At 43.0% G+C, this 18,633-nt stretch overlaps 1 protein-coding gene across 2 annotated transcripts in view; it reads right to left on the minus strand.

Annotated features, from left to right (window-relative positions):
- The window catches only part of vta1 (vesicle (multivesicular body) trafficking 1), a 348,619-nt gene extending 331,420 nt beyond the window's left edge, over positions 1 to 17,199 (minus strand). Inside the window, exons 1-2 of one of the 2 annotated variants that reach the window (XM_063055462.1) lie at positions 17,031 to 17,149; positions 6,509 to 6,810 (exon numbers count right to left, since the gene is read on the minus strand). In XM_063055462.1, the coding sequence (XP_062911532.1) occupies positions 6,509 to 6,698 (190 nt within the window). In that variant the 5' untranslated portion in view covers positions 6,699 to 6,810; positions 17,031 to 17,149. Of the gene's footprint in view, positions 1 to 6,508; positions 6,811 to 17,030 lie in introns of both variants that reach the window. The other variant, XM_063055463.1, reaches the window with a different exon arrangement.
- Between the last annotated feature and the right edge of the window lie 1,434 nt (positions 17,200 to 18,633).

Below are 18,633 nucleotides of genomic sequence, written 5' to 3' on the forward strand. Positions count from 1 at the left end.
TATAAACTGGCAGGTGATTGATGAAACCAGGTGAGGTGGAAGGTGGGAGAGGGAGAATGAAGTGAGAAACTCAGTGATGATAGGTGGAAAAGGTAAAGGGCTAAAGGAGGATCTAATAGGAGAGGTCAATAGACCATGCGATAAAGGAAAAGAAGAGGGACGCTAGACAGTTAATGGGCAGGCGAGGAGAAAGGGTAAGAGGGAGCCAGATTAGAGAATGGGGAGGGGTGGGATTACCAGAAGTTAAGAGAAGCTAATGGTTGGAAGAGTAGTATCTCATATCTACTCTAGGTAGCCTCCAACCTGATGGCATGAACAGTTTCTCTCTCATTCCCCACAACTTCTCTTTTTTTCCCATTCCCTATTCTAGTTTTTCTCTTACCATTTTTCACCTCACCTGTTTACCACCTCCCTCTGGTGCCTCTCCTCCTTCTCTATTTCCCATGGTCCACTCTCCTGTCAGAATCTTCCTTCTTCAGCCTATCAGCTCCCAGCTTCTCACATCAAACCCCAATCATGGAAAAAAACTCTGCATTCATCTATGTCACACATAATTTAATTCACTTCTATATTATCACCCCTCATTATCCTACACTTCAATGAATGAATAAAATAAAAATGATTTAACCTATTCTGAGTGTTTCCTATCAAATACTGAATCCTGTTTAAGTCTCCTCTTTCCTCATGGATGATCACTCTTTACTCAACACCATTATACTCTACTATTCCCTATTTAAGTGTGGCTGCTTTCTATAAAGATGTCGTACCCTGGTCAACTATGTACAGGAAAATATTCTTCTCTTCTCCAATGAATCTAGGAGCAGTCAGCCAACCATAAGAAAAGTACTGGAGAAAAAAGCACCAAGGATTGCTAATAGTATGAATGCCAAATGTTCCATTCCCTACAAACCAAGGAAAGTGAATTTATTTCATGACAGTTTCTTTCCATCTCAAAAATAAAACTAACTAATTGCCATCACTTTTTTTTATTATTGTCAGACACTAAACTGCAAGAACATTTCCCATTGGTCTCCGGGGAGGATAAAGAGTGCCTTCAAATTTGTAATGTATTTTCCATCCAGCAAGGCCACACATGAGAGGTCCCCACCACCCCGAGGTCCTCACATCATCAGAGATCCCCACCAGCCAGGTCATGCTCTCTTCTCGCTGCTATCATCAGGTGGAAGGTACAAGAACCTCAGGACTCACACCACCAGATTCAAGAACAATTACTACCCCTTAGCCAAAAGGCTCGTGAGTAGAAGATAACTACACCCACTTGCCCCATCATTGAAATGTTCCTAGAATCAATTAACTCGCTTTAAGATCTTTTCAACTCATGTTCTCGTTATTTATTGCTATTTATTTATATTTGCATTTGCACAGTTTGATGTCTTTTGCACTCCTGTTAACCTGTTATAGTTACTATTCCATAAATTTGCTGAGTATGCCCACAGGAAAATTAACCTCAGGGTTGCATATGACGACATATATGTACTTTGATAATATATTTTACTTTGACTTTGAGCATGAGTCTCCTGCACAATATATCTATCAACAACCCTATAGATTTGTCACTATCACTAAAACTTTTTCAACTTCAAAGGGAAAGATTATGGAAGAGTTATCTCAAACTTAGGGTCCTTAAATCACTATAGAAATCTGTGCTACATGCATTGCAGACCCAATTCTAGTGCAGACTGGACTCAAAAAAGGACTCGTCATCCAGCTAATTCTCTCTTCCATCATTATCTCAGCAATTCTTCACCTCCAACAAGCTCCTTGGTGGAATGGAGTTGATGCAGAGGTGGTGGACCAACATGACAACTGAAAAAATTTTTTTGGCATGTGGCATGCAGGGCCGCCCCTTGATTCTTTAAACCCCACCCATAAGAAGTTACATTATGATTACCCTGACTGTCAAATGAAGAAGCAAATCCTTTACAACCTGAGAGCAGTGAGATGTTGTCACAGAAAACGCCTCACACAGCTGGACGGATGTGAGAACTTGTGATGTTGGATGATATATTTTGAAATCCTCATGGACCTGGTGCACACATCTGTATTTGGATAGTAAATGGTTGGGCCAGACAGAATTGGCTTTGCTCTTACACTTCTACTTTTTGTGAGTAAACATGGAAGAGATATTAACAGTAAATACTGTATGCAGTTTACTGCCTCCATGAATATTTATTTTTCAGTTGTCTTATTTTAAAGATTAATATTAATCATTTTTGGACAGGTTTGCTAAAAGGCTTCATTTACTTCATTCTACCTCTTATGCATGTAAGTGTAAAACCATGAACACGTGTAAATTAACAGGACTCATCCTTGCTCCTTAAAATAAGTCCACAATTATTATTACTAGTTTATTAAGTAATGCTAATCTTTGCCCAAAATTATCATGGCATGTGAAAGGGTCTTTTTTACAGAAGATTTTTGCCAATTTGGGCATATGGTCACGGACCCCTTCCATCTATCCCACAATCTCATTGACCTCTTTACCATCAGGCAGAAGGTACCGCAGTGTAACAACAAAGACTGTTAGGTTGGGTACAGCTTCATCCCCCAGACTGTGAGACTTCTGAACACCCTGCTACCACCCAGAACACATTATTTATGACAGTGCTAGTAGCATTATACTGTTGTATATTTAACTATATGTCATATATGCACTTTATGTCAATGGGAACATCTAGATTTTTTATCATCTGTTAATATTATTTTATGTGTTGTATGTAATATATGTACTGTGTTTTGCACCTTAGTCTCAGAAGAATGTTGCTTCATTTAGCTGTGTAGAGTCGCATGACAATAAATCTCAACTTGAACTTGATGCTTGCAAAAAAGATTCACCACCCCTGATCTACAGGACAAGCAAGGAACTGTTCAACCTCTGCCAACTTCACTCCAAAGCTAAGATCACATCAAATTCAGTCATACAATTACAGCGGATGCTCATGGATGTGCACACATGGAGGCAAGCACCAACCATTAATATCTTTCATTGAAGGGCATGTGGAGATGGGCGTGATACCAAAATTCCAAAAGGTAAAAGGATCTTCGCCAATCTGGGCCCAACCTTGATGCATCCCCTGACACAGAGGTTCCCAATTTTTTGATGCCATGGGCCCCTATCATTAGGGCAGGTTGAGAGCCCCTGCCCTGCCCTAATAGGTAGGGGCCATGGGAACATGGCCAATAAGATTCATTTTCCATCTCTCAGAGAGGATAAACAACAATGATGAAATCCAGCAGCACATCTACAGTGTGAACATAATCCTTGGCCGCATGAGGAACAGGTGTTCAAAAACAAGATTTCGAAGCAGACACCAAACTTAAGGTCCCTTGAGAGCACTGTCCCCTGACCTCCTGCATTCACTGGAGACCTGGATTGGTCACAGCAGGTACCTTAAAGCATTGGAGGACAGCAAAGTCACTTCTCAAAAATCTTCCCAATCTACTGCAGATATGCAAACCAACAGTAACATTATCTCCCAGGTTAACACCAAGGCTATAATCTCACAAAGCTAGCTACAGTGGGTGGGTCACATCATCTCCTTACCTGGCATCCAACTACTGAAGCCACTAATCTATAATACGCTATGTCACAACAAGGAATTTCCACACCATTTCCCACAAGCCGGACTTCTTGATGGTCAAACAGTTTAATTCCATTTCTCATTTCCATGCCAACGTGGCAATCGTTGGCTTCCTCAAGCCAAGATGAGGCCACCCTCTGGGTGGCGGAGCACCACCTTATATTCTATCTGGGTACCTTCCAACCTGATGGCATGAATATCCATTTCTCCTTCCTGTGAACAAATTTTTCCCTCCCCCCCCCCACCCAGTCTATTCTCCACTCTGACCTTTCACTTCCTCTCAGCTGCCTATTACTTCCCCCTGGGTCCCCTCCTCCTTCACTTTCTATGGTCCACTCTCCTCTTCTATCATATGCTTTTTTCTCCAGCCCTTGACCTTTTCCACCTACCTGGCTTCACCCATGACCTTCCAGCTAGTCTTCATCCACTCCTCCCACTTTCCCAATCCTTAAGAAGGGACTCAGCCCAAAATGTTGACTGCTTAATCTTTTCTATAGATGCTGTCTGACCTGCTGAGTTCCTCCAGTGTTTTATGTGTGTTGCTTCAGACATCTCTAAAGCCTCCATGTAACAATGCAACATCTTCACCAAAGTGTGGGAATCCCTAGCTCAAGAGTTCAAGCTTGCTGTCATACTCAGAATAGATAAGCCATGAAAATCTGCTTTTTACAGCAGCAGCAGCACCGTACATTTGAAGGCAAATGTAAATTATATAAACTTAAATGAACACAAATTATACAAATCTCACACTTGGGCAAAATTAGCAAAATAAACAATGATACTAGTGCAAGATTAAAGATAAAGGGGATAAAAGGAAATATAGTCTAAGGTAATAGTGATTTACAGGCGATCCCAAGTTACAGGAATTCACAAACCACCACCTAAAAATTTGAGATACAGAATGTAATTGGGTCTCATAGAAGTTATGTGAAAAGTAAATAAATCAACACAAATTTTTCAATTTTTAACTCTTATCTCATTAATACATGCACAGATGACATAAGACTATAAAGACACCAGAGCAAAATTAGTCCATTTGGCCCATCAAGTCTGCTACACCATGGCTGATTTATTATCCCTCTCAACCCCACTCTCTTGCCATCTCCCTGTAACCTTTGATGCCATTACTAATCAAGAACTCATCAATCTCCACTTTAAATACACCCAATGACTTGGCCTCCCCAACCGTCTGAGGCAATGAATACAGATTCACCATCCTCTGACTAAAGAAATTCCTAATCTCTGTTCTAAAGGGATGTTCTCCCATTCTGAGGCTGTGCCCTCTGATATCAGACTTCCTAATACAAGAATCATACTCTCCACATATACTCTATCAAGACCTTTCGATAGGTTTCAATGAGATCCCCCATTATTCTTCTAAAGTCCAGCAAGTACAAGCACAGAGCAACAAAGACATGTCTTGCCATTACAAAAATCTCTACATGACTTACTTTCTGGGAATACAAGCACACCTTGTAATATGGGGGCCTATGCCACAAAAATCGCCCAACTCAATGTGGGATTCTGTCAAAGGGAAATCAGCCACATTCCTAATCTAATAATAATGCATTACGTAGAAAGTAATTAGCAATCACAAGCTGCCAGAGGAAGTGGTTGAGGCAGGTACAATGGCATCTTTTAAGGAGCACGTTCCTATCTAAGTGGAGGGGCAGGGTTTAACACAGGGAATTGGGACTAGCTGGATGGATACCGTGGTTAGCATAGACTGGTTGGGCCAAACAGCCCTTATCGTTGCTGCACACTCAGTGGTCACTTTATCAGGTACCTCCTAACAAAGTGGGTGCTCTTCCGCACACCTCTGTTGTAACACACAATTATTTCAGTTATAGTCACCTTCCCGTCAGCTTGAACCAGTCTGTCCAATTTCCTCTAACCTCTCTCATTAACGAGGCATTGTTGCCCACAGAACTACTGCTCACTGTATGTTTTTTTGATTTTCACACCACTGTCTCCATTTTATTCCTCCCCTAACTTAATCACAGGACAATTTACAGTAATATATATTACCATGCAAAAGTCTTCAGCAGCCTAGATTTTTATATAAATTTGTTTTAGAAGTTTAATTTTTATCTTCTGCATTTGTATGTCAATTAAAAGAACACAAATTTCACTTTGTCATTTTCCAAAAATTAAACATTACAGAAATCTTTCTATTTCATTAAAGAAAGTAACATTAAGTAATGTTTATTATATTAAATAAAAACTTGATTGCTTTGTAGGTATATAGTGCAGTGCATAATTAAACAAAAATAACAAACAGGATGCTAATGAAAAATGACAATGAATTGAATGAACTAAACTGATTAACTGATACAGAAACGGGTGTAGAAAGAATCAAACTGGGTGAAGGACAACCAAAGTAAAGGGTGAGGGTATGGCAGATGTGATAGTTTAACTGTTAAATCATCAATTCTTGCACCATGGCAAGAGTAAGCATAGCAACAAGACATAAGGTGGTCATCCTGCATCAACAAGGCTACTCTCAAACAGAAATTAGATAGATAGATGGATATACTTTATTAATCCCGAGGGAAATTGGGTTTCGTTGCAGCCGCACCAACCAAGAATAGGGCATACCTATAGCAATACAAAAACCACAAACAATCAAACAATATGCAAACTATGCCAGATGGAAATAAATCCAGGACCAGCCTATTGGCTCAGGGTATCTGACCCCCTACGGGAGGAGCTGCAAAGTTCGATGGCCCCAGGCAGGAACAACCTCCCGTGACACCCAGTGTTGTATTTCGGTGGAATGTGGCTGAAGTCCAACAGCAAAAAGTTCAATATCCAGTCTACAAACACGTTCCTCGATCGTAATATGACCAGGATTGCACCATCCGTTGTTAACCAGAACAGCAAGCCCCCAACTCCTTTACGCTTACCGCTCTCAGTGCACTTCCGGTCAGTCCGAACAGTCTGGAAGCTGTCCATGGAAAAGTTTTGATCGGGTATGCCCTCGTGCAGGCACATTTCAGTAAAACACTTAACACTGCACTCCCGAAATGTTCTCTGACTCTGGGCTAGCGCCATCAACTCGTCCATTTTATTACCCACCGAACTCCTCTTCTCCATAAGTCTCTGTTATCTCGACCCGGTCCTCTTTCCTCGCCTTTGTGATCCCCCTCTGCATCCTCTGTATGATTCCGCAGCCGACAGGAGTTTCAAGATGTGCTGCCAAGCTCTTCTAAAGAAGCACAAAGAAGCGGACAAGATTGAGGACCAGCCATGCAGTGGTCAGCCACAGAAACTGAGGGCAGAAGACGGGAGGTACAACAAACTGACGTCCCTTCTAAATTAAAATTACTGCTATCAGCACTGAACTCACAGAAACCACTGAAACCCAAGTATGCCCCTCTACAGTCCAGAGGAGTCTTGTCAGAAGTAGTCTTCATGGAAGAGTTTCTGCTAAAAAGCCAAAGTGGAAACAAAACCAAGAGTCTCACCTACACACAAAAACACAATGACTGGGGTGCTGAACAATGGCAGCAGGTGCTCTGGAACAAAATGTGAAATTTTGCCTCAAACAGGAGGCTAAAAATAGAGCCAGAGGGTGACTTATTCACGTTCATCTATCTGCAAAACAAGTTTAATTTTTTTCTCTTTAATGTCTCTTCTTTTGTTTACAAGGTAGCTGGGATACTGTTGGAGTCCATGATCTACAGCTGCACTCAAACCGTTGTGGGCTCTTGTTCTCAGAGCTGCCAAGTGGCCTAGCGTTATCGTTACCGCCACAAGCAGCCTGGAAGATGAGCGTTCTGATTCCTTGCCGGTGTCACGGGAGATTGTAACATCGAGACTGCAGGTGTGGCTGTCTGCGGCCTCTGCACTGGAGTGATCGATCTCTCTGTCTCTCAATGTTGAGACTTTGCTGCTGGTCTGAAGTCGGAGATCTTGAATTAAAGCAACGCTGCAGCCCCAGTCTCAACACTGAGGTTGTCTGGGATTACCTGGAGAGAAGGAAGCAAGCGAGACAGCCAAAATCTGCAACAGAACTGTGGTTAAGTTCTCCAACATGTTTGGAGCTGATTTTCAGCACCTTCCAGCTGATTTTCTTAAGTGTACCTAACTGATGCAGATTTAAAAGCAAAGAGCAGTCACACCAAATATTGATTTGATTTTGTGATTTTTTTTACTGTTTACTGCTCTTTATAGCAATTTTTTTGATATTTAGAAAACATACGCACAACTGCTGCCACAAAATTTCATGACATATGCTAGTAATATTAAAACTGCTGCTGACAAGACTGTAAGGCACACTGAATGTGCCTATTTACACACTACAAATCATTCAAACCACAGATACCAAGTGTGAAAATTCTAAATTAATTATGTACAGAAACGCAGCTACGTAGGATTTGGGAAAAAGTTTAAAAGACCAGCAGGATGATGGGGACCTGCTGAGCTGTCAACGTACGCTGACCTTTGTTGCTTGTTTCTTCCATTTTATTTAGACATACAGCCTGGCATAGACCCTTCTAGCCCAACAAGCCATGTTGCACAGCAACCCACCTATTTATCCGTAGCCTAATCACAGGACAATTTACAATGACCTATTAATATACCAACCCGTATGTCTTTGGCATGCAGGTGGAAACCAGAGCACCCGGATGAAGCCCACACACACGTGGGAAGAACATACAAACTTTCTTACAAATGACACCAGAATTAAAACTCCAAACTCTGATGCCCCGAACTGTAAAAGCAACTGCACTACTGTGGGGAAAATCAGAACAGACAACCATGGGTAGAAGTGTTCGGGACTGTGATTTACCATCCAAACAATCAGAATATTTCTTACAGACTAGCACACTCAAAATGCTGGAGGAACTCAGCGGGCCAGGCGACATCGAGGCAGAAAAATAAAGAGACGATGCTTTGGGCCGACATCATTCATCAGGACTGGAAAGGAAAGGGGCAGAAACCAGAATTAGAAGGTGGAAGGAGCGGAAGAAGTACAAACTGGCAGGTGATAGATGAGACCAAGTGAGGGGTAAGGTGAGTTGATGGGGGGGGGGGAATGAAGTGAGACGCTGGGAGGTGATAGGTGGAAAAGGTAATGGGATGAAGAAGGAGGAATTTCATAGGAGAGGAAAGTAGACCATGGGAGAAAGGGAAGGAGGAGGGGCACCAGAAGAGGTTGCAGCAAGTCATCCATTCAGCGTCGAAAATCATTGGATGTCAGGTACCAACATTAAACAATGTGTTTATCACCAGAGCAAAGAAAGGCACTGGAAAAATTACTGCTGACAATCAAACTGCTATTTTTTTTAATTATCCACATCTTTCACCTTTCAGCTCCTTCCACATTATCACTGTAATGATCAGCGAATTTTCAGTGAGAAACTCCTTGGTGTTAAGGAAGAAATCACAGCATATTAAACAAAACACAGAATGGGTTCTGCTGAGATAAGCATGGAAGACCAAAGACAGACAACAGGAAAATCACAGGGGCATGTACTAATCAATAGCCTGCAGCAAATTCATCTTTTCCACTATACAGTACAGAGTATTTTTGTAACCAAGAGCAATTTTTATGTCTTGCATCGTACTGCTGCCAGAAAACAACAAATTTCATTATGTACATCAGTGATAATGAAGCTGATTTGGATTCTATTTATCTATTCACGTTCATTGCCATATCATGATCAGTGCCAAACCTCTGACAAGGCAAGCCCGAGAAAGCATGTCCACGGTAAAGATGGAACATTGAAGAGATAGGAAGGATGTGCAAGCTTCAGAGGGTATAGAGGAGAATTACCAGGGTGCTGTCTGTATTAGAAAACATGCTCCATTAGGAAAGTTTGATTGAGCTTGGACTTTTCACTTTGGAGCGATGGAAAGTGAGAGGTGACTTGATTGAGGTGCACAAGATGATACTTCTGAGGATCGTCACCTTATTGTACAGGAGAAGCTTGTGAATTCCTAAGACCCAAAGAGAGATGCCGTCTGGAGTTTAGCCATCTGGCGCTTAGCTCCTGGTAGGTTCACCCATGATGATAAGGTCAAGGAGAGGTTCCAGACAAAGAACGATCCAACCAATACCTCAACAACGGAGCTGGTGGAAGATGATGGCACAACACAATGCAAGTGAAAGCGGAGAAAGACTGCAGCAGTGAAGGTTCCCCAGTCATCTTGCATTTCATGCCACTGGACCCTGACGAGGACCGTGTGGTGGCTGAATGTGCATCAGCCTCTCCATGTTAAGCAAAGTCATGCACAGGTATTCTTCATTCAGGGAATAACCCCTCAGGAGCACATCTTATTCAACTCGAGTGATCGCACTATTGCCTTAAGATGTTTAGAGGCGTAGGTTGACTGGATAGCTAAAGACTTTTAAACAGAGCTGAAATGGCTAATGCAAAGGTGATTGAAGGAAAATACTGGGGTGAAATACTGTCTTGTCTCCCTTTCTCTTCACCATTTACATCTCAGACTTCAACTACTGCACAGAGTCTTGTCCTCTTCAGAAGTTTTCTGATGACTCTGCCATAGTTGGATGCATCAGCAAGGGAGATGAGGCTGAGTACAGGGCTACGGTAGGAAACTTTGTCACATGGTGTGAGCAGAATTATCTGCAGCTTAATGTGAAAAAGACTAAGGAGCTGGTGGTAGACGTGAGGAGAGTTAAGGTACCGGTGACCCCTGTTTCCATCCAGGGGAGTCAGGGTAGACATAGTGGAGGATTACAAATACCTGGGGATACAAATTGACAATAAACTGGACTGGTCAAAGAACACTGAGGCTGTCTACAAGAAGGGTCAGAGCCATCTCTATTTCCTGAGGAAACTGAGGTCCTTTAACATCTGCCGGACGATGCTGAGGATGTTCTACGAGTCTGTGGTGGCCAGTGTTATCATGTTTGCTGTTGTGTGCTGGGGCAGCAGACACCAACAGAATCAACAAACTCATTCGTAAGGCCAGTGATGTTGTGGGGATGGAACTGGACTCTCTGACGGTGGTGTCTGAAAAGAGGATGCTGACTAAGTTGCATGCCATCTTGGACAAGGTCTCCCATCCACTACATAATGTACTGGGTGGGCACAGGAGTACATTCAGCCAGAGACTCATTCCACTGAGATGCAACACAGAGCATCATAGGAAGTCATTCCTGCCTGTGGTCATCAAACTTTACAACTCCTCCCTTGGAGGGTCAGATACCCTGAGCCAATAGGCTGGTCCTGGACTTATTTCCTGGCATAATTTACATATTACTATTTAACTACTTATGGTTATATTACTATTTATTATTTATGGAGCAACTGTAACGAAAATCCAATTTCCCCCGGGATCAATAAAGTATGACTATGAGAAGCAAGTTCATGACACGAAGAGTGGCGGGTGTGTGGAATGCCCTGCCAAAGGTGGTGCTAGAGGCAGATACATTAGGGGCATCTAATATACTCATTGATAGGCACATGGATGATAGAAAAATGGAGGGTTACGTTGGAGGGAAGGGTTAGATTGAACACAAGAGAGTCTACAGATGCTGGAAATCCAGAGTAGCACACACAGATTGCTGCAGGAGCTCAGGTCAGGCAGCATGTATGGAGAAGAATAATAATGAGCTGACATTTCAGCCTCAACTCTTCATCAGGACTGGAAAGAAAGGGGAAGAAGCCAGAATCCTGGGTTTGATTCACCACAGAGTAGGTTAAAAGGTTGGCACACATCTTAGGTCGAAGGCATGTACTGTGCTGTAATAATCTGTGTTCCCTATCCAACAGTCGGCTACAGAAAGGAAATACAATAGATTGACTGTTGAACTGCAGCCCATAGGTCAACTGAGGTGGGTGTGGATCTCAGGCAGATCTTTGAACTCAGGAAAAAAGATGAGAGGAAATGCACACTACAACAATGTTGTGACTTCTCCAACAATGAATCCTCTGTACACAATCTGCTGTTATTGCCAGCCTCAACAATCTTATCTCCAAGTTGTCACAAATTGCTAACAATTCGTGCACTGCCAATCTTAAAACTGCTTCAGAGGTTGCTCAATCAGTGGACATCTATCATAAGCAGCTTTCTACAACACCCTGCAAACATCACATGGGAAATAGGTCAACTCATCTAACTCATACCACACATACAGTACTGAACAAAAGTCTTAGGCACATATATATAGCTAGGATGCCGAAGACTTTTGCACAGTACTGTAGTAATCTTATGCATTGCACTGCACTGCTGTCACAAAAAAAATCATGAGATTTGTGAGTGATGATAAACCTGATTCTGATAATGGGTCTCTAATGTGGACTAAGAGTGGACAAAAAGTGGGAAGGGGGCAGAGAAAGGAGAATCAAAGGAGAAAGGAAGGGGGCAGGAGAAAGGATGGGAAAAGGAGGAAGGAGCAGAAAGCACCAGAGAGGCATTTGCATGATGATCAATAAACCAACTGTTTGGAATCAAGTGACCTTGTCTGGTGTCTCGGGGTTGGGTGTGTCTGCACACGTGCCAACTCCTCCCACCTGCACTCCTTCTCTACCACCTGTCCCACACCCCTCCTGTGGCATTGCACCCTCACCATTCCCAACATCCTTTGCTCCCACTAGATTTACAAACTCACTCTCCACACTCTGTTGACAAATACAGTACTGTGCAAAAGTCTTACGCACCCAACTTGTTTTCTCTGATATCTCATAATTTAATCCCCTTTTCTCTTTTTCCATTCCCCAATCAGGTTGCCCTCTCACCCCTTCTCTTCTCACATGCCCATCACTTCCCCCTGATGCCCCTCCTCCTCCCCTTTCTTCCACCGTCCACTGCCTTCTCCTATCAGATTGCTCCTTCCTTCATCACCCTTCACCTTTTCCTCCTATCACCTCCAAGCTTCTTCCTTCATTCCCCCTCTCTCACCCACCGTCCCCTAATTTGGTCTTGCATATCAGCTCCAAGCTTCCTACTTCATCCACCCACCTTCCCCTTATCAGTCTCACTGATCATCTGCCAGCTTGTACTCTTCCCCTCCCCCTACCTTCCTACCCTGGCTTCCTTCCCCTTCCTTTGACGAAGAGTCTCGGCCGTAACGTTAACGGTTTATTCCCCCTCCATAGATGCTGCCAAACTTGCTGAGTTTCTCCAGCATTTTGTGTGCACTGTACACACAAACGCCATCCAAGGTTAATCAACCTTCATAATGAATGATCACCCTTCTCACCCAGTGGCTGAACTAAATGTTGGCCTTAATCAATTGGAGCACTGACATATCTGCATCAGGGAATGCAAATGATATAACCATGGTGCAGTTTCTCCTTCACTGCTGGTTACAGTACTGAGCAGCAAGGTACATTAGCCATCCTTTACAATTACAATGAAACATCTTCACTCGTGAATTCAGATCTTTGCTTATGACAAGGCCAACTTACCATTTGTCTTCCTCATTGCTTATTGTAGCCAGACGAAAGTTTCTAGTGATCAACATATAACACCAAGGACCCTTTGAATGTCAGCTTTACATAATTCCTCACCATTTCGAACAAACATTTATGCACAAAACTGCTGAAATTCACATCTCTTCATTCGAATTGCAGTGAGGGACCATATAAACTTCAGGTAATCTTTTGCCATCCACCTTTCGCAATTGGTTCCACTAGACTACTCTCATGTTTACTTTGCTTATCCTTACCAACCCCTTTGCTGACACCTGATTTTCCACTAATTCTTGGTACATCTGTTAACGACATCTCTAGTTCTTTCTTCTAACACTGCTTTTAATTGCTCTTCTTAGTCATAACTTATAACAGCTCCCATTGAGATGTTCAAAGTTCAAAAAGTACAAGGTATATTTATTATCAAACTACATATATGTCTACAACCCTGAGATTAATTTTCTTGCAGGCATTCACTGTAAATACAAAGAAACATAGAATCAATGAAAAACCATAAATGAGACAACCAACTAATATGCAAAAGGCAACAAGATGTTCAATAAGAAAATGAAAGAAAGAAAAAACGTAATAAATGAGCAATAAATATCAAGAACATGAGATAAGGAGTCCTTGAAAGTGAGTCCATAGGCTGTGGAAGCAGTTCAGCATTGAGGTGAACAACGTTATCCCCTCTGGTTCAAAAGCCTGAAAGTTGAGGGGGAATAACTGTTCCTGAACCTGGTGGTGTGAGCCCCATCTTTCCCATCAGATGTTATCATTTAACAGGAAGGATATTACACTATGTATTGAATTCTTATTTGTATATTGTCATATCTTTTAATATCATTTCCCCAATCTACACAAACAACTTTCACCTTACCTCTCATTGATAGATTGGTTTCACTTCGAAACTTTATATAAAATATGATCACCCTTCCCTAAAGTCAAACCACCAGCCACACCCATGGCCAGACTCCACACACCATCCCTATTATAATGCATCATACCCACACGCAAAACCCATGTTATACCATGGCTACAGCACTTTCCTACACAATTGCAAATCTGACAAAATGCACATTGGGTCTATACATGTGGACCCCAACCCACACACATATGCATCATTCCAGTGATAAAGTTTAAGGGAAAGGGAGATTCTCAAGATTCCTGTAAACAATAGATTCAGTACTGACTGCGTCTGTGACTGCAGAATGTTTGAATAATGTCTCACAGCTGCCTTCTCTGGAGCAAGATAAGGGTTAAAGTTCGCCCAGATCCACATCAGATGTCTCTGGGCTTCTCACACCTTTTGATTTTGACAAAAAAGCAGTACCTAATGGAAATTAGACAGAACATTCCTTTCTTAATTAAAACATAAATATGACGGATGTTCTTATCTTTGTAATTAAGTTGTGGCTCCAGCTAACCAGGTAGGACATTCTTTTCTTTAATTAAGGTGGCTGGAATGTCTAACAAATTGACTGTACTTTTGTATCAATAGTCCATTGACTTGACCGGAATAGTTATCGAACTGATTGTTCTCTGTATCAACAGTCCATTGACTTGGCCGGAATGGTTATCAAACTGATTGTTCTTTTGTATCGGTGGCCTTATTCTGACAATTCTGACATCGGGCAGTGAACTTGTAGAACCACCGGGGAGATGAGACAGGGTCTCTCCCTGATGTCGGGTCCAAGTTCACTCGCTGGCTGAGCTCAAAGAAATAAACGGGTGAAAAGATAAGTAACGATCTTTCTGCGCTGTCGTTATTTGATCTAGCAAAGTTACATTTACACCAGTAATTCTCCATCCCCCCACACATATGCACACACCACCCCTTCCTATGCCCTTCTGATGCCTGGGCAAACCCGTCCAGCATATGCCCCTTGTGCACACATGCACAAACACCTTCAGTTAGACATAGGAGCAGAATTAGGCCATTCAGCCCATTGAGTCTGCTACATCATTCGGTCAGGAGAATGGGATGACCTTGACACCCTTACTAATCAAACCCCTATCAAGTTCCGCTTTAAATATACCCAATGACTTGGCCTCCACAGCCATCTGTGGCAATGAATTCCACAGTTTCACCACCCTCTGATCCTATACTCTCCCATTATTGGAAACATCCAGGGTACTCTCCCTTCAGGTTTGACCTTCCAAGGTGTATCACTTCACACTTTTCCGGGTTGAACTCCATCTGCCACTTCCCAATCCCGCTCTGCATCCTATCAATGTTTTAATCTATGACAACCTCACACACTATCCACACCACCACTAACCCCTTATGTCATCTGCAAACTTACCAACTCACCCTTTATTCCCACTCTTTGCCTCCTGCTAATCAGCCATTGCTTTATCCATTCAAGAATCTTCCCTGTAGTACCACGGCCTCGCAGCTTCTTCAGCAGCCTCACATGTAGCACCTTGTCAAAGGCCTTCCGAAAATCCAAATACACAGCAACGGAATCTCCCTTGTCTCTCCTGCTTCTTATTTCTTCAAATAATTCTAACAGATTTCTCAGGCAAGATTTTCCCTTGAAGAAACCATGCTGACTATAGCCAATTTTATCATATGCCTCCAAGTACCCCAAAACCATATCCTTAATAACCAATTCCAACATCTTCCCAACCACTGAGGTCAGACTAAATGACCTGACTAAATAATTTTCTTTTGCCTCTCTCCCTTCTTGGAGTAGCATTTGCAATTTTCCAATCTTCCGGAACTACTCCAGAATTGTACAATTCTTGAAAGATCATTATTCCACCATCTCTTCTTTAGGCACACTGGGGTGTATACCTTCTGGTCCAGGTGACTTATCCACCTTCCGTCCTTTCAGTTTCCCAAGAACCATCTCTCTCGTAATGGTAACTTCACACTCTTCATGACCCGTGACACCTGGAACTTCCACCATTCTGCTAGTCTTCTCCACAGCGAAGACTGGTGCAAAATACTTATTCAGTTCACCTGCCATTTCCTTGTCCCCCATTACTATCTCTCCAGCATCACTTCATTTAAGTCACTTATAAAAATCACAATTCAAATCCTCATAAATCCTATCTCTAAGAATCCGCTCCAAAAACCACTAATGTAAAATTCACTAGTCTATAGTATCTTGAACAAATGAATAGCATTTGCCACCCTCCAATCATCTGGTACTACTCAGGCGGCCAGCGAGGGTGCAAAGATTATCGCTAAAGGCACAATCACTTCCTTGACCTCCTGAGCTACATCCTATCCAGCCCTGGAGATTTTTAAAAAGTTTCACCACATGCTATTTCTTAACCTTAACATACTAAGGGCACAACAACATTAGACATAACAGCAAAACTATGCACTGCAGCCCCATAGTCTCCTCCGTTATTCAATCAGGACAATGGTGCTGACAGGATTTGTCCTCTCAACCCCAATCTCCTGTTTTTCCCCATAAACTTTGACACCCTTACTAAGAACCTAGCAACCCCCGTTTTAAATATACCCAATGACTAAGCCTCCACAGCCATTGTACTGATTTATTTCAAATATTCACCATCCTCTGGCTTAAGAGATTCCTCATCTGTTATAAAGAGACGCCCTATCCTGAGGTTGTGCCCTCTGGTCATAGACTTTCCTACTGTTGAAAACATCCACTCAACACCCACTATCTTTCAATATTCAACAGATTTGAATAAGATTCCCCCCCCCCCATTCTTTTAATCTCCAGCGAGTTCAGGCCCAGAGTTATCAAACGCTCCTCGTACATTAACCCTTTCATTCTCGTGAACGTTCTCTGGACCCTCTCCAATGCCAGCACATCCTTTCTCAGACACGGGACCCAAAACTGCTCACAATCCTAACTATCCACATCGACCGTCGCCCGCTATCCCCAGCATGCGTACAACGCTTCTCAATCCTCTCATGCACCGGTAACCTCCGAACCACACCCCAGGTGAGAGGGACATTGATCCCGGGGCGCTCGCTCCCACCCAGCAGGGTGGACTACTGCGGCAGCAGGAACGGAGAGTCATCCCTTCCCTCCTCCAGCGCAGGTTGACTCACAGAAGTAGGCCACCACTGGGTCGCGCTTGTCGTGCTCCTGAGCGGTGCGCAGATGATGCTGGATCTGCTTGAACTGCTGCGGCAAAGGGGGCAGCGCCTCCGACGCCATGACTTGGTTACCAAGGCCTCCAACCTACACGGTAACCACTTCCGGGAGAAGGAAGAGGACGGCGAGACTTCTCCGTGCAGCGCCACCTCACGTTTGGAGGTCACCACTGCGGCGCCGGCCGGGAGGAGGTCACCCACCCCGGCCTGGGTCTGACGTGATCTCTCCAGTCAACCCCGTCCGGAATGTGGTCACAGCGCCGCGCCCGGCCGGGAAGAGGTTACTGCGCTAAACCGGCCCCGCAGGCGAAGGATTGATCGCGGTTTATCGGAGCGATAGAATAGGGAGGCCAATTGCTTTCCACAGGTAACTGTGACCACCTGCACACCAGCAGATCATTCAGCCACTCAAACTCTACCTAACCATATCATCTAATCCTGGCTGATCTAGCCTCTTCTTTCTGCATCAGCTCGCCATAGCCCTCAATGTCCTGAGGTTCAACAACTACACTTTAGCAGAACTACTAGACAACCGGGTGACCCTTTGGGGCACCTTTTGAGAGAAAGGTGGTGCAGTGTGATGTAATGTGCTTTAGAAATTAAAGAAGAAGAACGCAGTGTATTAAAGAAGAAAGACGCGTAGCAAGACAAATATTGCTCCTCCTCGTTTAACAAAGGACACTTTTTGTGACCACATTACTGGTTGGTCTGCCACCCTTCAGGAATACGCTAACGTTTTAATTTCTTTTTCCCCGGCTTAAAGCCACATACAGCTGACCATGTGGGAATACCAGTTTGTCCAGATGAATCAACACATTTGTCATGGTTTGGCCTTATATATAGTCATAGCAAAGCATGACTGTATCGGTAACTGGCTCCGCTAAAGCGGGACATCTTCCCCTTCTAATAAATTGAGAGTAATTCTTGGGATCATGACAATGTCATTTTTGAACGCACCAATGTTTGTCTTTGCTACGATGAAATTGTCGTGCAGTTCGTCCGCCATCATTCACATTCCATTGCAAAGCCTTGGTGGATCCAAGTGCCTCATTGAAATGATGGGAGATCCCCTCTTCAATTCCAGTTTATGTGGTGGCAATCCAGAGAGTTCGAAGGAATCAAGGAGTTCTGTAGGAAAATGAGTGGCGTTAGCTCCTTCACTTACGGCATTGAAGGAGCAGTATTCTTTCATGATTCCAGGAAAGCGTCTAATGCATGTGAAGTTTATTTTTTGCATCATTTCATTGAGAGGAACCAAGATAGAATTCCGCGAGAAGAGTTCTGCAGGATTGTCGAATGTCGGGTAGATGAAATCAATGCATTCTTCCATTGTTGTTGCTGGCAGAATGATATCTTCAGATAATTTGATTTCATTGTTTTTATTTTTCTCAATCTTGTCCTCTCCAACATCCAATAAGAACTGAGAATATCGTCCTTCTCCCTCACTTATTCGCATGTTTCTTTTCAAACTTGATGAAGCTTCTCCATAAGTATGATTTTTTAATGCATGAATTCTCCACATCAGCATCATTTCCTCATTTCACAGCTGCTAGAAGCT

This window comes from Mobula hypostoma, chromosome 8, assembly GCF_963921235.1.
Source record: "Mobula hypostoma chromosome 8, sMobHyp1.1, whole genome shotgun sequence".
Lineage (NCBI taxonomy): Eukaryota > Metazoa > Chordata > Chondrichthyes > Myliobatiformes > Myliobatidae > Mobula > Mobula hypostoma.